Source organism: Talpa occidentalis, unplaced genomic scaffold (genome assembly GCF_014898055.3).
Source record: "Talpa occidentalis isolate TD23 unplaced genomic scaffold, MPIMG_talOcc4v2.1 talOcc4.16, whole genome shotgun sequence".
Taxonomy (NCBI): Eukaryota; Metazoa; Chordata; class Mammalia; order Eulipotyphla; family Talpidae; genus Talpa; species Talpa occidentalis.
Window position 1 is genome coordinate 17223357 of NW_023601653.1, and position 25495 is coordinate 17248851.

The 25495-nt window shown below is 38.4% G+C and overlaps 1 protein-coding gene across 2 annotated transcripts in view; it reads left to right on the top strand.

Moving 5' to 3' along the window:
* LOC119247419 (uncharacterized protein C3orf20-like) overlaps window positions 1-25495 on the top strand; it is a 65174-nt gene that overhangs the window by 32942 nt on the left and 6737 nt on the right. The window contains exons 11-16 of one of the 2 annotated variants that reach the window (XM_037513849.2): window positions 1599-1733; window positions 2901-3002; window positions 6630-6789; window positions 8797-9001; window positions 12550-12835; window positions 14278-14394. In XM_037513849.2, the coding sequence (XP_037369746.1) occupies window positions 1599-1733; window positions 2901-3002; window positions 6630-6789; window positions 8797-9001; window positions 12550-12835; window positions 14278-14394 (1005 nt within the window). The remainder of the gene's footprint in view (window positions 1-1598; window positions 1734-2900; window positions 3003-6629; window positions 6790-8796; window positions 9002-12549; window positions 12836-14277; window positions 14395-25495) is intronic. The other variant, XM_037513850.2, reaches the window with a different exon arrangement.

Sequence of the window (25495 nt, forward strand, 5' to 3'; positions counted from 1 at the left end):
TGCTGCCACATGGGAATCTGATCCTGGGCTTGCTTTAGTTTATGAATTTTTTTAAGTAAATTCAGATTTTGTGTGAAGTATCCTGATTTTCAAAAGTCAGCAGCTAATTTCAAACTCTGAAGAATAAACCCAACACTTCTGAGCTTCCAGTCCGTAACGTCTGTAGTAGATTTTCTCGATTCATTGTGTGCACACAGCTTATGTCCACTGCACATTGTTGTGTAGGTGGGACACTGCATAGCCATCCTCAAGGGTACATTTATACAGTACTGCAGGGTCCAGTATGGCAGTCACTTAGTCACTGTGGTTATGGAACCCTTGAAATATACTATATATGTAAAATACACACAAGATTTCAAAGACTTAGTCCAAAATAAGAAAATATAAAATAGCTTATTGCTTATTTTTACATTGGTTACAGGTTGAAATGTTAATATTTGGATAGACTTAATTATAAAATGTTTTTTATTTTTTTTAATTTTTAAAATTTTTATATTATTGTTCATATTTAAACAATATTTGCTTCCCCCCACCCCCTCAGGTGTAGTCCCCATAGAATTCCCTTCTATAAAATGTTTTTAAATTAATTGCACCTTCCTTTTTTTTTTAATAGGGTTGCTAGAAAATTTTAAATTATTTATGTGCCTTGCATTTATGACTCACCATGTATTCCCACTAGACAGGTTGTTGTGTAGAGAGTACCTTCATATCTCTGTTCTATGCCATTCACAAAGCGTCCGTGATGGTCTTATGTTCCACACAGACAATTAAGATAGTCATTTTTAAAGAAGTACAGCTTAGCTCTGGTGGGCTAGGAAAGTAAGAGGAGCTAAAGAAACGGAACTAAGCAGGGCAAATTTCTTGGTACTCAGAAATCAGGGTGCCCTCTCCCTTCATCTGGAAAAACAGGGTCACTAATAGGATAGATTATTCAGCTCAGGTTCCCTCAGCTGGTAGCTTTCCGGAAACAAGGGGAGTGTAACTTGTAACCAAAACAAAAATCCTTCCCATGCTTAGAGCAGCTGGTGTAATTAGGACTCACTATCTACAGCAAGGCATTTAGATATATGTTACAAATATGTATATATTAGAGCTTGAAGAACTTGCGCATTTATAAAATTCTTGTCCTTTATAAAATCTCTCCAGTTTTAATAAGTTTCATAGTAACGTTGAGACTGGTAAAACTTCTAAGCACTTGGCAGCCATGAATGACTTTTGTCAGCATCAAGGGGATAAGATGTTATCAAGCATATTTTATAGGAAAGACTGTTTCGGTGCTAGAATTAGGGTTCAGCGATATTTGTGGATCAACCCAGCATTTTCTCAATTTAAAATGATCTGACTTCCTTGATGAGACATGACTACATTAATAGAAATACTTTCTCTCCACGCCTTTGTTCCCCCAGTAAGTTCTAGCAGCCCCCGGGTTTGCAGCACAAAACCTAAAATTCCTGACTTAATGGGATTAGACAGAAGCTATCTGTGAATGTCGCTCCCAAATTTCCCATCACGCATCATAGACATGTGTGTGATTTCCATCTGAATTATGAGCATGAGAATTCTGTGTAGGACATGACAGTCCTTTCTGTTGCCCCCAGGTGAATAAGTTTATTACCGTGAAGATTTCTGGGCTCCTTGCCATCACCTTGGTCTACAAATGGCATCTCCAAAGCCTCAAGCTATCTCTGGCACCTGTAAAATGCAAGTCTTTTCCTCCCCGCCTCCCTGAGCCGGTAACAGAAATTTCTTTAATCTTCTGAACACCACTTCCTCAGGGCAGACCACAGCAGAAGCCATGTTGACTGTATTTATTTATTTTTTAAGATTTATTTATTTTTGCACACAAGAGCTGGGGTGTAGGCCAGAGGTGCGGGGGGTGAGAGGATTCACCAGAGACAGAGTGGGGAGCAGAACAGGCAGATTGACCGAAGTACAATGCTAAGGGGAGCAGTGGGCGAGACAGGAGAGGTCTGCTGAGCCATGTGGGTCAGCTCCCTGGCTGAGGATCAAACTTATGCTACAGTGGCTGCCAATTGCTTCATAGTGCTGAGACTTAACCCCTTGCGCCACCAGGGAGGCCCCCATGTTGACTTTAGATTCTCATCTTTTAGTATTTCCCAGGAATTGCTACAACAATTGCTGGAATCTTGACTAGTTAAAAATCCTACCACGGCTGTTGATGGACCTTAACTGAGAAATAACTAAAAGTTTGAAATGAGGAGAGTTTAGAATATAAAGAGAGTTGGGAGAAAAAATGAACACCTACTTTCTTCTAAGGCCATGGTTCCTAGGCTTTGGAGAATTAATTTTCATTGTACTAATTGATTGGATTGTTTGCATTTATATTATCTATAATTCTTAAAAATGGTGTGGGGTTCACTATGTTGCTTTTCAACTAAAATGAAATTAAATCAATTTAAAGTTACTTTTTTATTAAAGCCTAAGTAACATTCCTAAGAAACTTGAAGTTGTTAGAGCATTGTTTAAACTATAACTCAGAATAACTTCTCTTAATAATTACTTAACACTTGTGCTAAATCTCTTGAGAAATTTGAGGCTAAACCTTTTGTTTGTCAAGAGGCAAGATATTAGTGAAATATTAGTATCTCTAATTTTATGTGGTTTAGTAGTGAGCTGGCTTGATTGATTTTGATCAAACATTTGAAACTTTAAAAATTGAATGAGTGGTACATATACTACAGAATGTTTATGAATACATATAAAAGCTCTTTAGTTTTAGGGACAAAACTGTTAACCTTTAGAATTACCATGGTTCTGTCACAGATGCTGAAGTTATATATTTTTTTTGCCACAAATAGTGCTTTTATGCCAAACTATCTTGTGCTTCCTTGCATTTTTCTCAACCATGTTATCTGAAAAGAGCTTACAATCTCTCTCAGTTATTCCCTGATGTCAATTCCATCACCAAAGAAGTCAAAGAGTTATGTGATAACTACAAAATAAAGTACAAGCAAGTGAAATCCACAATACAGGACAAAGATGTAAGTGTGACATTGTGGCTGCTTTGTTATTGCAGGCCAAAGTATGTTTTAATTTCCATGTTATTCTAGAATTCCTTTCCTCTTCTCACAAAGACAGGAATTATTGTAGAGAGTCAGAGTCAAGCTATTGAACATGTGTCCTTTTATTATAATTATTAGAAACATTTGTTTATGTTAACTTTTTTTAAAGATTTATTTATTTATGCATACAAGAATGGGGGTACAGGCCAGAGATGTGGGAGTTGAGAGGATACACCACAGACAGAGTGGGGAACAGAACAAGCAGATTGACTGAAATCCACTGCTGAGGGGAGCAGGGGGCAAGCCAGGAGAGGTCTTCTGTACCATGTGGGTAGCTCCCTGGCCAGCCGGGATCAAACTCGTGCTGCAGTGGCTGTGGATAGCTTGCGTCTTAACCCCTTGTCACCAGGGAGGCCCCTATATTTAAATTTTAAAAGATCAAATTTGTTAAATTATAAGTTATTTCTGTACTAAACATGTACCCATTTTAAGTGTAAACCTTGATGAATCTCAACAAATGTGTATATAACCACTATCACAATCAATATAAAGATAATTTCTATGCCACTGAAAAGTAAATATCCCCTGTTTGTCCCAAACAAACGTCAGGTTCTCTCACTATTGGTAGATTTGTATTTCTAATGTTCACGTAAGTAGAATCATTCACATAAGCAGCACCAATATGCACTGTTTTCTGCCTGGGTCAGCATAATTACATACAAGTATACCTGTTCATCATAATGTATTAGAAATTCATCCATGTTATTGTCTCTGTCTGTAATTTGTTCCTTTCTATGAGTGAGTAGTGTTCTCTTGGATGGATTTACCACACTTGTTTATATATATTCACTAGTTGTTGACATTTGGTTATCTTTAGTTATTATGAATTAAGATGCTAAGAATGTTTGTGTACAAGGATTCTGGTTTTGGGGGAATTACGTATCTTCTTTTGTAAAACAATAGTGGCAGAATGTGTTTATAATTTTAATTGATATACTGACTTTGTGAAATTAAAAGGTAACCATTTTTTTTTGGCTCCCAATATTTTTAAAAAAGATTTAGTGGATCATGAAATTCTGAATCTAATGGCATTTAGAGAGGATAATTTTTAGTTATATAGGACCATCTAGCATGTAACAGAATGTATTTCTGTCCAAACACCTGTTATGCCATCAAAAGATTCACCCCCCTCAAAAGATGTGTTCACCTCGGTTGAGAAATGTTCATTTTCAATTATTCTTGGGGAAATAGTTTGTGTATAGTGTGAGGAAATCAATCATAAGATTATTGAACTTATAGAGTCAAAATATTATGAACTATACTAAGATAGTAAGAATGGAAGGTAGAAGAAAGCCACAAGTTAATAGCAGAGTCCATAGGACAGTCTTCTGATCTATATGTTGAAATGGAGAATCACAGAGGCCTAATGTAAGCATAGATAGAGTGAGAAAAGACGGTCAAGAGAAATAATACTTGGGCCTCCCCTGGTGGCTCAGCGGTTGAGATAAGAGGAAGTCACCATGGGGATCATAGAGGGCTCTATGTCCCTTCCCCCTCCCTCTAGCATGCTTTTCCTTAGTGCCAGGGTAGAAGGCTAAAACTATTTCTAGATTCCTCTGAAGATGGATTACTGGATGCATATTAAGCCCTACCAAGCAGATGCATTAATATGAAATTTACTTTAGCAAACAAGCTTATCGGTAAGTTGGGCTTGCCACAGCCCCATTTCCAGTCACTGACATCATGGATACAGAGATGCAATTGTAGCAACTTCCTGATTCCAAAATCATAGCTTCAGTGGATTCTTTCCAGCAGCTCCAGAGGCCATTCCTTGACCACAATCTTCCTGACATTCCAGATGCAACAGCAACCCTGGTTGGCCAATTTGGTGTTATGTGAGCAGTTGGAGACTGTCACTTCTGCTCTTTCAGTGGGTTCGTAATTAGGTTTCTTAGACCACAGCAGAGAGGTTCTATTTCCTACATGAATGATAACACACATGCTAAAGAGAAAGAGTTTCAAGTGGTAACACGATGAGCCTTTCAGTGAGATCAAGCAAATGCAAAATAAAAAGCATCCTTTTGGTTTGTCTCAGTGGGGATCAACAATGACTTCAATATGAGCCACTTCAGGGGTCAGGTTGAAGTGGAAATCTGGTTGTAGTAAGTTGAGAAACAGATACCTGAGAATATAGAGATTCTTGTGCTATTGGTGTTTGCACATGCTTTAGATTTACACTGTGTGAGAGAAGAGGATTGGGCCTGCATGTACCAAACCTGTGTTTTAGATCTTAGTTCTCAAAGTTTCCTAGACTTTGGTCAAACCACTAAACTTCTCAGTCTGCACCGAGGCCGCTTCCTGATCCCCATATTGCATTGACATTGGTTTCTTGCTTCTTCCTCATTGTGGTTGACTTAACAGCAACTCTGTGGTTTGGTTTTGTGGTTGGTCTGAGTGGGTAAAATCTGGCTCAAGCTTCCACTGAGGTGATAGGATTTCTTGTGTGTGGACCTGAGTCTTATTTCCCCCATTTGTTCTGCTAGATCCTTTTAGAGGACCTAATATGTTCCATGCCTCTCTCACTCAATGCCCCAACAGAAACCCTTTGCTGGTTTCTATTTCAGATGGAGGAAAGCAAACCCCACTTTCTGGTTCAGACCTCTACAGCTCCTTTCAACTAAAGTTGTATAATCTTTGACTCTTACATTGTCATGGCTTTGTTAAGCTAGTGATCATTCTTTACATATTTAGTATAAAATAGTACTTAGAAAGAACACTATTATATTTAGAAATTGACTATGTTTACAATCATAGTTTCACAATATAAAATTTCCCTCTTTTTCATATTCATGATTCTTAAATTTCAAAGGAAAGTAGTATCACCAAATCCCTTGGGTGTTTATGAAAAGCTATGAAACATGAAATAGCCTTCCCTTTCTGTGTCAGTCTCTCTGTCATACTGCTTTACCAAAATTGTTTTCATTTTTATCATAAAATTGCCTAAACAATATGGTACCTTAAAATTTTTTCAAAAGCTGCCATTTGGAGACTGTGGTCATTTTAAGTAACCATTGTCTGCTCTTCCATTATTCTGAATTCTATCCTCCCATGTGAAAAGTGAGGGGATGGAAGAAGAAGCCAGACATGTCCACCTTCATGACTTCTTGAAGAGCAAGATGAAGGACACTTCTATGGAATTATGAGATAGAGATAATATTTTCTCCTAGTAAATAAAATAGCATGAGCTTCCAATTCAATTAAAGGATAGATAATCTTTTCAACCAACGATGCTGGGAAAACTGGATATCCATATGCCAAAGAAAGGGGTTGGATCTCATCCTCCTGTTATAGACCTAACTGTTAGAGAAAACCTATAAAATTCTTAGACTAAAATATAGTTATAAATCTTTATGACCTTGGATTAGGAAGTTGTTTCTTAGAAACAATCCCAAAAGTACAAATGAAGAAAGAAAAAATAGACCAATTGGACTTAAAATAAAAAAACATTTGTGCTCCAAACTTAATCATCACAAGTGTAAAATCAACTTCAACTTAAGTAACTAATATTTATTTATTGCTCACTGCATAATTTTTCCTGTTTTTCAGCCTTTAACTTTAACAGACCCAGAAGCTACCGGTTCATTTGATACAGTAGTGGATATAAGTCCTATGCATGACATTGCATCACTTATCAAATTAAGAAAACTTCAGAGAAAGGTCAAGCACATCCTACTTCACTGGCTGGATCATTACAGATTTGCAATGGGTCAGTTATGGAATCCATTGTGTTAAACATAACCTGTTCCCATTGTTCAGAGTTCCAGAGGCCCAACATTTAAATGCCTCTTCCTTCTAAGTTTCCCAATAGGGTACATTTGTAAACTGTAAAGCCCTTTAGATATGCTTACTAGGATTTAGGTGATTGACTGAACAGCAGGAAAAGCAAGCAAGTTAACTTCAATTTTATTTCCTTTCTCTTAGGAGAATCTAGTTAACAATTTTTATGTCTTCATAAAGGGAATTGCTTTCCTATTCATTTTTTGGATCAGAAAATACTCCTACCTCTCAACCATCCACCCTTCACCTCCCCACCAAAAAACCCTCAATCCTTGTTAATATCTTTTGTTCATTTGCTGTTTTGAGAAGGGAGTCTGTGTCCTCAGATTAGAATATGCTACTAGTACATCAACTCATAGTTGGTGTTTAAATACAGAGCTTATCACTGTTTCAGTTCTTGACTGGTGACATAACATAGTTGATTTTCATTATTCATGGTAATAGCTCTATAAAGTCTCTGCAAACACTGAATTAATAAATATTTAACCTTTGCTCATTGGAGAAATATAGGATGAGTTTCTTACAAGCCTCTGGTCACTTTATTTTTGTCAACCAATCAATATTTATTTTTGTGTGTTTATTTTTAAAATTAATTTATTTATAAATACTTTACATCATTGTTCATTTTTGAACAATGTTTGCTTTTTTCCCCTCAGGTGCCATAGAATTTCCTGCACCAATTCACCCATGTACCATCACCACCATCCCCTGTGTTTAAAGACATTGAAACCATGACCAACAGCACTATAATTCATGCCTAAACTCATGTTATAAAACACCTGTTTAAACACAGGTACTACATGCTAAACCCATGTGTTTTTTTTCCACAAGCCATAGCACACCTTCTTGTTCTATGAAACACTAGACAGCACTCAGTACTACACTTGTAGGCCATCTTAAACAGCAAATCACCAACAGAAAGGACAGAGGTATGCAAAACACTAGAGTGCAAAAAGCAGACAATTTTTTATAGAGCTGGAACAAGAAAGAGAAGCATTGCCTTGATCAAGCTCAACTGGGAACATGTGTGATGCAACATAAATTTTTACTGCTCCACATGCATCTGCAAATGACTATGAAAGTGCTGCAGAAATTGATTTAGGTTACAAACAAATTTTAGGGGGCAGGCAAATGCATAAATACGGAATCTGTGAATGACGAAGATTGACTTTATGCTAAATCCAAAAGGCAAGCTTATCCATTTGAGGAAGTAATTTGCTACCCACCATGGTATGTAACACACTTCCCAAAGGACGGACCACAGAAAATTTATACAGGAACTGAAAGATGGAAATCCTTAGCCCTCAGGGCAACCTAGCTATAGCGGGGAGATTGAATCCCTGGGATAATTAATTCCACCTGCAAGCATTCTAATAACTACCACAATATGCCATGCAAATACATCATCTTTTTTTTTTTTTTAATACGCATGTATATCATGTTGCCTATTACATGTGTAGGGCTTTACAGTTTACAGTTTTTTATTTGATGAAAAAAGATTAGGATGCACTGGTCGATAGCATGGCCAAAGCATAGTATTCGGCAACAAAAAGCCCTGTTCAAAGCCTGGTTCCACTTCTTTCTATTTGGGAGAACTGTGATATCAAAGAAATAAGAGCAGTCACCTCACAAGTTCACTTACATCAATAGGACAATGTATTAAATGTCCTTGTCACACTACCTGCCATAGGTGACACAAACTCATATGGATTCAATTTGTTAACAACCTAGAATTTTCTCTTGTTTATACACAGATATTGTATATCCTCTGAGCAGATCAAGAGTGCATTTAAAATAAAGAACTGACAGAAAGCCATTTCTGTGAATGAGTGAAGGAATATCCAGATTATTGCAACCAATTTAACCCACACAGCTCAGCCTACAGATACCTTGGCTACTAGGGTTTTCAGTGAAATATACTGTGTTTACATTTCAGGAATAGAGTTAATGCATATTTGCAAAATGCCCAAGTTTCTACAGAAAGTGGTCAGGAAACAAAAAGTGAAACAAAGTGCAAAGGAAAAAGATGAGGCTAAGGAGTATCAGCGATATCGAAGTACCTTCCTAAAATTGAAGGGTGCCTCTAAGCCTTCACCTCGCCATCGCAAGCAGAAGAGCTCAGCCGGCAAGTCGTCCTTCAGGTAAGCACCTCATCGTTTGTCTAAATAACTCACAGCTCAGCATATGTTTAAAGAGTTTTAGGTAGGTGTCTCAGGCCATCCGCCTACCAATGCTGAGCAAGGCCTTACATTGTTGTTAACATGAGTTCTTTCCAAGCAGGCTGGGCTAAGGTGTTGCCACTTATATGCAATCTGTAAAAAATAAAAAAATTCTAAAACTGGGAAAGTTTCATATGCTTAGATTCAAGCCTAATCTCCAAGCATTTATGACTAAAAGGATACAGAGGAATTTGAATCAGCCAAGAGTTGATTCCATTTGTTTTCACCCCTTCAGTAGACCTGTTTAAAACCTAATCCCATGACTCTGTGTTCACTGGTGGTAAATTAAGGCCAGAAGTTATTGGTTGCCCTGCCTGCTTGTGCAGCTCTCCTGAGAGAAATGGGTCTGGCAGATACCAGATGGAACTGGGATCCCATTAAGAATAGTAAAGGTGGAAACGAATCCTGGTATTCAGCCAAAAAGGTTCACCAGTGTCTACTGCAAATGTCATGATTTAAAAGGTGCATTTCCTAAAAATTATAAACAAAGCATAAAATGAGGGCGAGGACATATGAATACTGGCCTGCCTGTCAGTTGTTATTCAGAGACCAAGGTAGTAGGTAAAACTGAAGGTGTTGCCTCACATTGTGGCCGATTTTATTTCTTTTGTTCATATAGCACATATGTAGACAGCACTCAAAGTGAGTTCCTGAAGTGAATACGTGCTTTTATTCATAGGCTGCTAAACCTCAACAGTATTCTATACAAAATATTACATCATCTTGCACAGAAGCTGCTATTTTTCTCCAATCACATTTCATTAGAATCAGGGCTTTTAAAATTCCATTCTTATTCTTTGAAGCATGTTGCATACTACCTAATAGAATGAACAGTTCTATAAATGAAGTAATATTTAAATTTGTAACTGTTGTTCAACCCCATCAGTAGTGACTTTGAACCATCACTAAGAAGGTGGCAACTTGCTTTTTGCCTAAAAGGAAACACTGGAACTAGAATGTGTCCTAAGGCCTCTCTGGTGGCATAGGGGTTAAGTCTCAGTGCTATCACCTGAGTTAGACCCTGGCCAGGGGCTAACCTACATATGGCACAGCTGATCTCTCCTGTTGCCCCTGCTGCTCCCCTTAGCAGTGTATTTCAGTAAATCTACCTGTTCTGCTCTCCACTCTGTCTCTGGTGAATCCTCTCACCCTGCTCACCTCTGGCCTACACCCCATTCTATGCATAAGTAAATAAACAAATCTTTTGAAAAAATAAAATGTGTCTCCTGTGGAAACAGCATTGGTTTGTTAATGAACCTATAGGTAAAAAGATAATGTCTTTATGCAGCTGTTCATTTCTTTCAGCATTTCCAGATATCCAAACATTACTATGCTACCAGTATTTTTTTGTGCACTAATCTCTGTATGTGAAAACTAAACAGTTACTGAAGTTTATGAATACATGAATTTTAGAGTTTAGGTAGATCCTTTTTTTTTTTTTTGTCTGTTTACTGCTCTTCTCACCTTTATTCAATAAACTTAATTTTAAAGGTTGCATTGGTAATGTTAACTTCAAATGTACATCATGATAGAAGGTGCTGACTTATCTGGAGAGAATAGAAAGGCAAAGTTGGTGGGGAGGAGAGTCAGGAACGAAACCAGTTCAGCCTCCTAACAATTGGTCTGTGAGCTATTTGAAATAGAAATATTTTTTTAAAGATTTATTATGCATACAAGAACTGGGGTACAGGCCAGAGATGCGGGTGGTGAGAGGATTCACCAGAGACAGAGTGGGGAACAGAACAGGCAGACTGAAATACACTGCTGAGGGGAGCAGCGGGCAAGACAGGAGAGGTCTGCTGCGCCATGTGGGTTTCTCCCTGGCCAGGGATCGAACTCGTGCTGAGAGGCTGTAGATTGCTTCATAGTGCGGTGCTTAACCCCTTGCACCACCAGGGAGGCCCTGAATAGAAATATTTTTTAAAAGTTAGGGGAATACCAGGTCTTCTCAATAACACTTCTAGCTATTAGAAGCCACTTTGAATTTTTCTTCTTCACTTTTATTTGCATTTATTTATGCTGAATTTATTCCCAAACCATAACTTTTGTTTCTTTAGTTTCTTCTGGGAATTTTTTTTTTTCTGTGAAACCTCAGAGCAACAATATTTTTTTGAGAGTTATTTGCCTCTCTTTCCATAAAAGAAGATCCATTTCTAAGTTGACCTATATATAAATTCACTAACAAGCATTATACTGAGAAAATAACATTATACTGGAAAACAAGACATTGAAAATGGTTCCAGTGGGACATTAAAGCAAATATAATGTATTATATTTGCATATATCCAGTTTCTTTTGACAAGTAAATATATATTATATAATATCATTTTGTAGAAATGTTTTTCTTCATAGCAAAGGCATCAAGACATTTTGAAAAGCATGACTTTAACAAACATAAGGAAGCCAACATTGAATATTTTAATCATAATAAAAGATACTCTTCTAGATACTTTTTATTTATCTATGAATGCATGTCTGTGAGCATGCTTTTCAAATGTTTATTTTTTTTTTACATTTTGTTTATTAAGGTAAAGTATGTTTATGTCATTGTATCTGCTTTGGGAGTTATAGGTTTTTTTTTTAATTAGGCCAGGTTTTATTTTATTTTATTTTAAAGATTCATTTATTTATGCATACAAGAGCTGGGGTACAGGCGAGAGATGTGGCATGGGGGGTTGTGAGAGGATTCACCAGAGACAGAGTGGGGAACAGAACAGGCAGACTGATGAAATACACTGCTGAGGGGAGCAGCGGGCAAGTCAGGAGAGGTCTGCTGCGCCATGTGGGTTGCTCCCTGGCCAGCCAAGGGATCGAACTCCTGCTGCAGAGGCTGCGGACAGATTCATAGGCTGCTTCTTGACCCGTTGCGCCACCATGGAGAACCGGGAGTTATAGGTTTAAACCTCTAGAAATGTATATTTTCACACCCTGCCCATCACCAGTGCCCAAATAATTCCCCACCATGTTCCACTGGGTCCCTTCTTCCCCACTCTGCCATCCTACTCTCTCCCACCCACCATTGCCTCAGTTTAATTGTCATATTTAAGAGTATCTAGAAAGGTTACAAAGCTTCAGTTAAAACTTTGATTTTTTTTTTAAAGAGGCATGTATTATTTATTTGTTTGTTTGTTTGTTTGTTTATACAAGCACTGGGTACAGTCAGAAGCGCGGGAGGGTGAGAGAATTCACCAGAGCCAGAGCGGGGAGCAGAGCAGGCAGAAGGACCGAAGTACACTGCTGAGGGGAGCAGCGGGCGGCAGGAGAGGTCTGCGCGCCATGCGGGACCCTCCTCCAGTGGCCGGGGAGCAGCCCGGGATTGAACAGGCGCTACAGAGGCTGTGGGCAGCCTCACAACCCAGCGCTCAACCGCTGCACCACCGGGGAGGCCCAAAACTTTGATATTTTTTAAAGTGATGTTCTTTCTGTCTTTTCAGTTCTTTAAATGTGATTTCTAACCATCGCATTTCTAGGTGCCTTCTTCCCATTGAGAGCAAGGATACATCCCACTTGGTTTGTCCTGTGGTGCTAAGGAGGGCATTATGCGGGAAAGAAGGGGACACATGCCGATGTAGTGCTTACAGCATCCCTGAAGTGACAGACCTGGAGTATGACTACCTTATAAGCAACCTGCTATCCTCGGTGGATCAGATCATTATAGTCTGTGTGTTCTCGGTGAAGGATAAGGGCAAAAATGTAAAGGAAGTGACCAAAGTGTACAGGGAACTGAACAGAGCTAGAAGCATGCCTTGCACTCAGGTGAGTGTCCTGTATATAAAAATAAATGGTAGAATAACATTTACATGTACGTTGTATCTTAATACATTTCCTCGGCCTCAGAAAGAACTCCCACACAGACCCATTTTTTTAAGCTCTGACTGTCATATATCTTAGGAGGTCACAAATCTTAGGAGTATATAGCTTAATGAATTTCCTCCTATGTATGCCATTGCATAACCACCAACCTGGTCAAGATCTAAAATATTTCCAAGCCTGAACAAGCTCCCTTCTGCCCCTTCTCAATCTGGTAGTGACAGTGGGAATGAAATAGAATGCTGAATGTGATTTAGAAACAAAACTCTATAATACTTGATACATTTAATAAGGAGAAAAGTCTCCCAGCCTCTTGTCTGAATGAGAAGGTTGTCTCCCAGATTCTCCTTTGCACAATTAGAACAATGGCAGCACCATTTTTAAAAAAGATTTAATTATTTTTGCATACAAGAGCTGGGGTACGGGGGAAGGGGTAAGAGGATCCACCAGAGACAGAGTGGGGAGCAGAACAGGCAGATTGACTGAAATACACTGCTGAGGGGAGTGTATAGTTGAGGTGCTACATTATGGCTGTTGGCCCGCTGCTCCCCTCAGCAGTGTATTTCAGTCAATCTGCCTGTTCTGCTCCCCACTCTGTCTCTAGTAAATCCTCCCACTCCCTGTATCTCTGACCTACACCCCAGCTCTTGTATGCATAAATTAATAAAATAAATCTTTATTTAAAATGTTACCCAGTATGTTATCAGTCAAAGGCAGTCACAGGGCCAGCTCAGATTCAAGGGGAATGGAAATAGACCCCTAACCCTTGGTGGGTAGAGTAGTAAAGAACTTATAGCCATCCTTAATCCACTCTAAGAATGTTTGCGGACAAAGGTGAAACATTCAGATTGGACAGGTTGAGTTGGAGATACCTGTAAGACCTTGGAGTGAAGACAATGAAGAAGTAGGTGATGCAACCTATAGGTCGAGATCTCAGAGAAGAGCACCAACTTTGGAAGACATTTGGCAGACGGAAAGAGTAGTGGAAAGTGGGGGTTACTCAAGTGTGAAGAGAATCACTGGCAGGCAGGAAGATGGGAGATTTTAGAACAATAGATACAGAGGGATCGTTGTGCATGACAGACTCTAGAGAGAGAAATGGGAAGAAAACGTAAGGGAGTGAGCCCACAGAAGCCAGAGAGAGTTTGAAAAGGAGGAACTTTTGAATAGTTTTCAAATGTCATAAAACAGTCAAGTGATAAACTTCAAACTGTCCACAGGCTTTGGCAATGAGGTCTTTGGTGAGCTTACAGCAACATTTCTAATGGGATGATAGGGATAGAGTCTAGAATTTTTTGCTTCAAAGTTATAAATACTATTGAATGGAGGAAAAGATTCATTACCTGGGATTTCATGTCATTCCAATATTTTCTTTCTTTCTTTTAAAGAGTCGTTCGGATTCCTTTCGCTTGCTCAAATACAGCACCATCCATGCATCTAGATTTACTGGCAACAAATGTTCACTTCTGGTTCAAAGGCACAATGTCATTCCAGGGATATTTTTGGTATGTGCTTTGAGATATAGGACTCTTAACCGACTGCTGGGTATGGTCCTTGCATGATATGAATATCATTCAGAGTGCACAAAGCTAGAAAGAATACAGAAACACGTCCATCACAACCTTCTGCAGTACCCGCTGACTCCAGGTCTTCCTAGAATTGCAGGTTATAATAGATCTTATAACTATTGGGTTATCCTTATGATTAGTCTAGAAAAGTTAAAAATTGCATTCTCTGCTAAGTGGTCAAATCATCCAAATCTCATCATATGAGATTATAAATGCTAATATGTAATTCTTGCCATTAAGAAACTTAAAACCTGGGCCTCCCCTGGTGGCACAGGTGGTTGAGTGCAGCACTGTGAAGCTGTCCACAGCCTCTGCAGCACCGGTTCGATCCCGGGCGGCCAGGGAAGGTCCCACATGGTGCGGCAGACCTCTCCTGTATCGCCCATTGCTCCCCTCAGCAGCTTATTTCAGTCAGTCTGCCTATTCTGTTCCCCGCTCTGTCTCTGGTGAATTCTCTCACCGTCCCACTAATCTGGCTTCTACCCCGGTTCTTGTATAAACAAATAAATAATTCTTAAAAAAAAATTTAAAACCTAATTGAGGGAAGGATACAAAATATTCATAATTTACCACCAAAGAGAATAACCATCACAAGACAATCTAGTATGGCAAAGAAAGTATGATCTTTGAAAGTAGACCTGAGTCCAAATTTTGTTCTACTGCTTGCTTGCTGTGTGACCTTGGGCAGTTACTAAGCCTCTCTCAGTCTGTCTTCTCCCTTACCAAGGGGAAAAGGTAACTCTCAGGGAGCAATATAAATCATCCTATAATTCTCTGGGTTCTTCTTAGACTGGACGAGTAATCAAAACAGCATCAGAGGGTTAGCAAGGGAAAAATCAATTTAATAACACACAGAATTTACAACAATGTAAATTCTTAAAGAATAGTGAAGTGGACTAGGGACATTTATCCTGCATTTAGAGTCCAGGGGCATCAAGGAGAAAGAGAAGGAGACTTCACATAGCAGACATGAGGGCGCTACCTCATCTCCACTGAGAGTAAAGATTACTCTGAGAGTAAAGAGATTCTTAGGAGGACGTATTCACTGATAAACCTGTAATTAGATAAGACTATCCAATCTACAGCCTTTCTTCCAGGACATAAAGGGGGAGCAGTAATTACTCCCATTAGTTAAAGGGCAGAAGCTTAGGACATAAAAATCTCTTCCTCAGCTAGGGAATGGCGAAGCGCTTAGGTAAGGCCTTAGGGAAGAAATGTCTCCTCAGCCTCACAGGATTTCATTACTCTTAGCTCAAAATACTCTGCATGCCAGAGTGGGGTGTCTTGAGACCAGTTCTGAAAATCTTGGAATGGTCTGATTTGGGCACCTTCATAACCTCCTCAAAACTGTAAAAATTCAGTGAGCTAATACACGTAAAATGTTTATCTTCATTCCTGGCACATCAGGGACACTTAATAAATTTTCACTCCCACCCATTTTTCAATTCAACAAATGTTTATTGAATGTCTGTTCTGAGCCAGTACAGTATCCAGTGCTGAGGACACACACAAACACACACACACACGTGTGCTGCAGCCCTTCCTAGGGCCTGGAGAAGATCCACTCCATCTGGAAGAGGAGAGAATTGGATCAGATTAGGCCTCTCAATCCTGGCTTATTCCTTTGGTGCATGAAAAAATATTGATTCCTGGGCCTTCCCCAAAATTAAATTAGAATTTCTGTGGGTGAGACCCAGCATCAATATTCTCTTTACTTCAACTTTGTTATGGTATCTTTCACATGTAATATAATAATGCACTGACTTTAAGTGTACAGTGCCCATGATTTTTTTTTTTTTAAAGATTTATTTTTTTATTTATACAAGCACTGGGTACAGTCAGAAGCATGGGAGGGTGAGAGGATTCACCAGAGCCAGAGCGGGGAGCAGAACAGGCAGCAGGACCGAAGTACATTGCTGAGGGGAGCAGCGGGCACGGCAGGAGAGGTCTGTGCACCATGTGGGACCCTCACCCAGTGGCCGGGGATCGAACCGGCACTGCAGAGGCTGTGGGCCGCTTCACAGCCCAGCAACCGCTGCGCCACCAGGGGAGGCCCCCGTGCCCATGATTTTTGACAAGTATGTATATGTACTTGTGTAACCACTTCCACCATCAAGAAAGAAATCATTGCCAAAACCCCCAAAAGTTTCCTTCAGTCCGTTAGCTGTCAGTCCTTCCACTGTTATCCCCAGGCAACAACTGATGTGCTTTGTTACTACTTATTGGGTTTGGCTTTTCTAGAATTTCATCTAAAAAGATTCATACAATAAATCTTCTTTTGTCTGGCTATGTTAGGGTATAACTTTTTTTTTTTTACATTTCCCTGGATAATTTTAATGAGAAGCAATGGGCTGGATGATTTCTCAGGACACTTTTAGCTAAAAAAAAAATTCCATGATTTCATCTGCTAGTCTAGAGGTCTTTTGTAAAAATTGCATTGAGGAATAAGTATGACTGCTGTCATTGTATGATAATGCCAACACTAATATTTGTTGAGGTTTGTGTTAAATTATTCATGTGTAGTTTCTTACTTAAATCCCACAGCAATCCAGGGGTTTGCTGTTAGTATTACCCCTGAAAATAGCAGTAGAAAATGAAATTTAGAGTAAGTAACTTGTTCAAAGTCCAGGAGTTAGCAAATGGTGGGGGTAGAACTCAAAGCCAGATTTTCTCACAATGAATGGAAACTTTGCTTTTAACCAAAACTTTCCAAGAGTTCCCACAAGGTGAAGTTTCACTCCCAGTAGGTCAAAAGGCTACTTAAAGATACCTATTTATTATGAATATTCAATCACTGATTTGTCTTACTTAGTGTTTCAGTTATTGTCTAGTTATGAAACTTAGTATTGCACTGTACCATTTGAGGATAGCGGTAAGAATATTCTTTAGTATTGAATATTCCAACAGAGAATAAAGCCAATATGTAGAGTTCTCTTGTGATATAGAAATTGGGCATTTCAGTGATGTCTGTTTTGGTCTTTGATTCCCCTGTGTATCAATCATGCTCGAAAGAAAGCTAAGAATCAAGACTTTTTTTTTAGAGAGATTATGATGATCTTGGTAACTTTCCCAGGAAGTGAACTCTATGGCTAAATTATTGGATATGATGATGAGACTGTTAGTTAGAAAACCATTTAACTCCTAACTGTGACTTTTACTTTGCCTTCTGTATTTTTGAACTTAAACATATATTCTCTGAAAATTAGTCATTATTTTGGTGAAACTGGCTGTTGAAGAAATTCCATTTCTGTGTAATTATGTAACTTTTTATATATAATGTACAAGGGAAGAGTTTGAGGTGAAGATGTGTATAGCTCATGTTCCCTATTAAGAATTCTCTTAATCAAGATAAAGAATAGCTAGCTCCCTATATCCCTCCCCTACTTTGGCCTACAGAATATTCTTGCATTGCTTAGAAGCTCAGTCATTCTCATAAACATGATCTTTTTTTTAGTACAGGCCTTTCTTTGCTATATACTTCAAAGTAGAGTTTAGGCAATCCAGTATGAACTACTTCAATAAAACAACTTGGCATTTCAATGAAATATTTTCAAAAACCACATTAACTTGTAGGATTAGAACCACAAATATCAATGAGAGTATTTTTCCTAAGAACCATCAAACATTGATCTATAAATATGGGAAGTTGCCTTATACTTAATTCTGTGGTAACAAAGAACAAGTTCTTGTGGTTTGTTTAATATTATTTCCTCTATAGAGATCAAAACACCCTAAGATATTATATTCCTTATAAACTCATTTGGATTTTCAAATAGAAAGACTAGTCAAGGTCAGCTGGCCTGAACGTAGAAAAATTTTATCTACATCAAAAGAAGTTATTCATCTTACTGGGTTACCATGAATCATTCATTTATTAGACATGGTATATAAAATAAGTAACATTTCAAATCATTTTTTTAGAAGTGTAAAGTGATGCCAGATAAATACCTTCAACATGTTTAGGAATTGTAACCGGGAGGAAGCAACAAATGTAAAGATACATTAGCAAGAAAGGCTTAGACCAAGAACCTCTTGCCTTAATGTGAAAATAAATTGGTTTGTTACAAGTGTCAGAGGACAGTTTAGTTAAGAGAAAGGGACTCAGGACAAATAGATGAGGTAGAGGCTGCCTCTGTTCATGTCTTTCAAGAAACATATAGATAAAGCAAGAGTAGTTCATTCATTGATTTCATTACAGTAAAGTGAATCACTTCCTCAGGTTTCAATCCACATGGGCACAAAAACATCTATTCTCAGTTTTCAAAATACGCTGTCACTGTGAACAATGAAAAATTTGTCTTACTCTGCCCTAGGAAAGTCTTCCCACAGAACTGGCAAGCAATCAAATACCAACCCTGCTCCCACCTGGCCACTTGATCCTGTGAGTCTCAGCAGACATGCTTGGTTGGTTTATAATCTGTGCTTCCCATGAATTTAAGAAGTTAAATTGGTAGTTAAACACCCTACCTGGTAGTTAAAACAACAACGAAAATAGCACCAGCACAATAAAAATATATGTCATCCCTCAATTGTGCTTATTCGTGACACTCAAATCAAAGGCTTGTCAGCAGTGTTCCTTCTACTCCGTTCCCTGTAAAAGAATAGTAACAATTATTGTGGTCATATAAAACAAACATGTTCCTATTCAAATACTCGCTGTCCAGGCAGGAGCAAGGTGAGGCCTCAGCCTCCTAGCTGTCTGTCCACTGGGTGACAGTGTTGACCCATCTGAAATAAATGGGCTTTGTCCTTGGGCCAAATAAACTCAGGAAAGACCACAGCCAGATGGCATCTAAGGGCAGCAGAGATCAGCTCTGCTTTCTTTCTGGCAGATGGTTCTGTTTTCTTTATCTGTCAAGGGAAAATAGGAGGTAAAGAATTGTTCTGGTGTTACTATGTTGGGCTGGGTTTCTTTGGGCAAAGTGGTACAGATAATAGTGTATGCGATTATCCATAATAAATTAAACTGCATTTCCCTCATCATTGAAGGCAAAACACTTGCAAAGAGACTTGTGAAAACTCAACTGAAAATTAACTTCAGCTGTTTCCAGAGATGCCATGGGGTGGACTGATTCCTCCCCGGAGGCATTCATTCTTACACAAACAGGCTAGTTTATAATGCATTGCCCAGGGCACTGTAGAGGGACAAGACAATCTGGAATGCTATTTCCAAATGGCCAGGTCTTGGCTTTACTGTATTCTATCCATTCTGACACAATCATGTCTTCAAGAGAAGAGACAGATAAACAAGAACAAAGAATGTAGAAATATTTGATGGGATCAGTGGAAATGACGGAGGTGTATAATGATAATGCAGTAGAAAAGAGAGAATGATGAAACAGTCCATTTCCCATTTTGGAAGGATAAGAGAGAAAGTAAGTTGAGTGGTATAAGGAGGCTTTAAGAGGTTAGTTTGAACAATCTTTAGTTTGCCTTCACTGTCCCTCCCCCAAATGAGAAGACAAATGATTCAGAATATTGGGAGCCCTCATTATATAGTGAACAATAAAAACATGTTAATATGGGACTGCACAAAATTCTTTCTAATTTGGTTGATATTATCTGGTCCAACCGATTTGTATATATTAGCATATTTATGTTTTCATGAATATATTAGCATATTCATGTTTTCATTACACTTAATTAAGGTTTTGGATTATCTTAACAACTAAAATTTTTTGTATTTAAAATTACAATAACACTGAAGTGGCATTTTCTCAGGAAATTCTACTCGAGTTCTGAGAACCGTGAGGGAGGGTTAGAAATGCTAACAGATTGTCTGGCAATACAGATTTAGTTTTCTCTCCCTGAGACTCATGCAGACATTGCTCTACACACAACAAAGTGCCATAGCAGCCAGAATGTGAAACTCCTGAAGCTATTTGGACACTTTCAGGCCTTTTCTATCACAAGCAGAAGACCTAAGTCTTCTTAGGTCAAACTGTAACCACAGCATCTTGATATTCCCTTCAGTGTGTATTATTTTATCAGAGTTTTGGTATTCTCTACCCTACAGGGGCCAATCACTTAATCAGCAGAGAGAGTAAAAGAATTTAAGAGGGGATGCCTTAGCAGGGGCGTAGAGAAATTTCTGGGACTCACCAGAACAGAGTGGATTATCCCAGGAAGCAAATCCAATGTGGACATCTCCCAGTGTGTCTGTTTTCTTCGCTATGAGGCCACAATGAGAGCAAAGTTAAAAAGGGAATGGGGTAAGGAGGGGTCCAGGAACACTCTCATCTGTTTACCTCTTTAGAGATGTGTACAAGATGCATTTATGTTCCCATCACTTTCACCATCCTAAATTTCCAATCAAGAATGCTCTTGAAAGTTTATAGTTGCTGTGTGAGAAGCCAGCACCACAGATTCTTTGGGGGGAAGGTTTTACTCAGTTTTTTGAAATGTGGAAGGGCAAGAGAAGAAAATAAAAATCGGGCCTCCCTGGTGGCGCAAGGGGTTAAGTCTCCGTGCTATGAAGCTATCGCCAGCCACTGCAGCTGAGATAGATCTCTGGCAAGGGAGCTGACTCATATGGCACAGCAGACCTCTCCTGTTTTGCCCACTGCTCCCCTCAGCGGTGTATTTCAGTAGATCTTCCTGTTCTGCTCCCTACTCTCTGGTGAATTTGCTCACCACTCCGCACCTCTGGCCTGTACCCCAGTTCTTGTAAGCATAGATAAAGAAAATAAATCTTTAGAAAAAATTCAGGCAACCAGTTAGAGTCTAGAGAAGCTACAAAATAAAGTTGGTGAAGCTAAATTATCTCATTTGTTCGGTAAAAATCAATCTCTTAAACAAATAAAGTTTAAATATTAAGTAAACAAATATCATTTTAACAAATGCACTCTCCAAATACAAATATTTATGATTTCATGGATACAAGACAACAGTCCTTGGAACCATTACAAACCTATATTACCAGAAAGTTCTTTGACCTTCTTAGTAAACAGCCTGAGAAACTCAACTACATTATGACAAGCTATAGAACTACTGTAAATGTTATGGTAGCTTATAAGTAAATATTCATAATGTTTTGTCTTTCTCTCTTCTTTAAAGAGATACATTCCATTTTGTTCAAATTAATTTTGTCCAAATTCCCTATCATTAACTAAAGAACCCTTTTCTGGGGAGGCGAGGGAAGGTGTAACTTGACATTCCACAGACAAGTGTTCCAAGCAACTTACCTTCTGGCTCATTGATAGGAAAGTGCTATAAACAAGAAGTAGAGATGATTGCAGTGGCCCTCTCACTTTCCCAATCCTTCCCTGCTTCTCTGTTCCCTTACCTTCCTATGCCACCTTATCAGGCAAACGTAGAACCCCCCAGGCAGCGGCTGGAACAAGTCAGTGAATCAACATCCAGCAGAAGGGTTTTGATTATGCAAGGGGCAAGACTTAGAGGAATTTTCCAGCGAAAAAGACACTTGAGACCCAAAGAGACTATCTGCCGAGAATCAGGCCTTTTCATGTAAATAATTCCCTGGATCATGACAACAATGCTATGACTCTTTGCATTTCACACACAAGAAAACTGAGGCTACAAGATCACACAGCTGAGAAGTGGAGTTGAGATTTGAACCCAGGTGTCCTGACTCACAGTCCAAATGGGGAACATGTAGTGTCTGCTGGCAGCACTGGGATATAGTGCATAGGCAGGCAATGGAAAATGACGGCCTCTTTGTTTTTGTAAATCCTAGGATTCCTAGGAAAGAGTGTCATAAAATCTCTACTTACTTTATTAACACATACCCCTTTACCATTTTTCCAGTTAACTGAAAGTTGCTGTCTGGAAGCATTTGGGGACATTAATTTAGGTTAACTGTAAGAGCTTTAGAGGGTAATAGAATCTCTTCTCTTTCATTTAGTCATTAAGTCAATATTTGGCCACCACAAGGCTAATATATTTAGTTTGAGAGAGCAAATCAGGGACTGTTTGCTTGGTTTGAGTTGTTTAGAAGTCTTTCAATTCCACTCAATTCAATTCCTGGAATAATGTTATAATCAGTATAATTTAAACATTTAATCTCTCACCACCAAAAGGGTTCAACCAGTAAAATGGGACATAGACTGTAATCTACAACTAAATAACAATCATATGCTTTCCGCTTACAAAGTGCTTTTGCATAAAGACCTCGCACCAACCTTATAAGTAAGTAGGGGAGAATATCTAAACAAATAAAGATAGGCTTCAATATGGGAGTGAAAAATGTATGGAGGAACTAATTGCCCATTTAATTGAGTTCTTTAGGAATTCTATGATTAAACTGAAGGTGGGTTGAGGGGATTATGCTACTTGAAGTGGTAATTAGACTTCCTGTGTGCATGCATGAGTGTATACATGGAAATATATGTCCCTGTGTGGGGGACTATACAAGAAAATAAGATACAGCTAATATAATCCATAGAACAAATATCTAATTTGAAGTCAGAGTCTTGTTGGAGAACACACTCGATTATTTTTTCTCGGTAAGAGGCTTGGATTCTTGGGCTAGATATTTAACTTACTTGAGAGCCACTTCTCTTATCTCTGAAATGAGAATACTTCTAACAGGGTGACTGTTATATCCTGTATAAAGCAGGCCACTCAATAAATGTGCATTGAGTTTAAAATTCTTTGTTACCATCATCATTAACAAATAAAATCCTGTAAAATCATAGCTCATTGGATTTTTTGAGCCATTCAGGTATTCTTTATAGACTTTATTGTATTTTCAAAATGTATTCATTCATATGGTATCTTGGGATGCATAATATTACAAAAAAAGAATAACCCAGGAGTCATATAACAGGACACCAACCAGATTAAATAAACATGACTTTCATCTGTCCTGCAATGTGACTTTGAAGGGTGAAAGTGATCAGGACTGGACAGTTAGCCTACTGAAAGCATCTTTGTAGGAACTCAGTGGGAGCCCCACGTTCTGTTTATTGAACACAAAAGAAATCTTACGGAAGAAATCTTACAGAAGAATCTTACTGAAGAACAACTCATTTAAGTGGATTCTCTTATCTGTGAACCAAAAAGATTCACTAATATTGTCAATGAGAATATTAAGCATTTGCTTCTTATAGCAACAGCTGAGGATGGGGAAGCTGGCAATTACATACTATGAAGAATGCAGTGGCTCAGAAAGCAGAATTGATGAAGATAGAGGTACCACCTGGAAGTCAGGCAAAACCTGTCCATTAGAATACAACGGCAGCCAAAACTGTCATACGCATTCCACGTGTTAATCTCACCTTATAATCACTGCAAACCCGTAAGCTAAGTGTCTTCAATGGGAACACTCCATTTCACAAGACCTGGTATACAGAAGCTCTATTGAGTTGAAAGTTAGAACAAGATGAAGAGTCAGAATAGAACCATTTATTATGGTGATAATAATTAATGACTATTATGCTTACTCTTCACATAAATCTGTCATTGACTTTGTAAAATAGGAATAATCATTCTCAAAGAGTAAGGGAACTAGAACTTTGGGAGGTATTCACAGACATTAAGTGATGGAAGACCAGCGATACAAAGCCAGTTGTTCTGATTCCACACTAAGTGTTCTCTCTCTGCTGTACTTCAGCATATCCTCTCAGGTTCAATCCTGTTTTGGAGCACCATAAAAGCTGAAACAGCAGGAGACCTGATCCTGAAAACCCAAAAAGAGCTTAACAAAACGTTCTCAATCCAGGATAATTTGGCATCAGTCTGTCAACCATTATTCGACCTTGTAGTTGTCAAGTCCAAGTTTGTTTGATCTTTCTTGACATCTATCATTTTGTACTGTTCATTATGTTTTCTTTGAAACTGTCTACTCTGGTTTACATGTGACATATCCTAATTCTATCCCTCTGATCACTGGTTATTATATTACAAGCTTAACCTGGATAACTAATACTTACCGAGTGCTCCTAAGTTTGCACATCTTATGACCTGTTGATTTATTTAACTTTACGTGAACATCAGATGAGATGCTTCTTAGCTAAGCTTTAGAGAATTGTTAGAGGAAAATATGCTATGTCAGTCTTTACATTATACTAGGGCATTACTAGGGAGTGATTGTTAATTCTTTAACCAGATTCAGCCAAGACCCATGTTCAATCCTGGATTGCTGCTGTTATGCAAAATAATCAGCATTTAAAAGTTTACAGGTATTACAAGAAGATGTGGTACATATATACCATGGAATATTACTCAGCATTCAAAAAAGATAAACACATGCAATTTGCAGCAACATGGATGGCGCTGGAAGGGATCATGCTCAGCGAAATAAGCCAGAAAGAAAAAGAAAAATACCGGATGGTCTCACTCATAGCAGGAATCTAGAAAACTTAAATAAGGGACCAGGAAAAAGAATAACTATAAGAAAGTGAAAATCAAAATCAACAAAAAACTATGAACCAGAGACACTTTTAGGGGGGCGGGGGTGGGAGGGGAGGGATTGGGGTCAGAATGGGGGGGCTGCAATTGTATGGGGAATATAACAATAAAATTTATTAAAAAAAAAAAGTCAAAATAATAATAATTAAAATTTATTGAGCACAAAAAAAAAAATTAAAAAAAAATAAAGCTGTTTAGCGCATTCACACTGACAAAAAAAAAAAAATAAAAGTTTACAGGTATTTTTGGACCCATTTTTAGAGCTCCTTACAGAGAAGAAACCAGATTCAACTTGTTTATTATTGGTGCTTGCTGAAAAGGAGCACTTTACATTGATAAAGCTTCATATTTGAAGTGTTGAAACTATGCTCCCATTAAATTGTGGCAGGAGATTGAGGTAATTACAACATTCAGTTTTTACAAGCATTTTGTTTTGTCTCGGCAAGAAAATGTCATTCCAGTCATTTCCCACGATACAGAGATGTTTTACCAACATAATGTGCTTGATTGAGGCAGCATCATGCTTTGGGCAGTATTTCAAAATAGCTGGCTTTCTGTATTAAGTATTGTTAAATAAAAATGTAACTATTATTAAGCAGAGCTTTCATCGCATTTTTTAAAATGTTGAACTCACTTTGTACATCTGTTTGGTAGATGTTTCTACAGT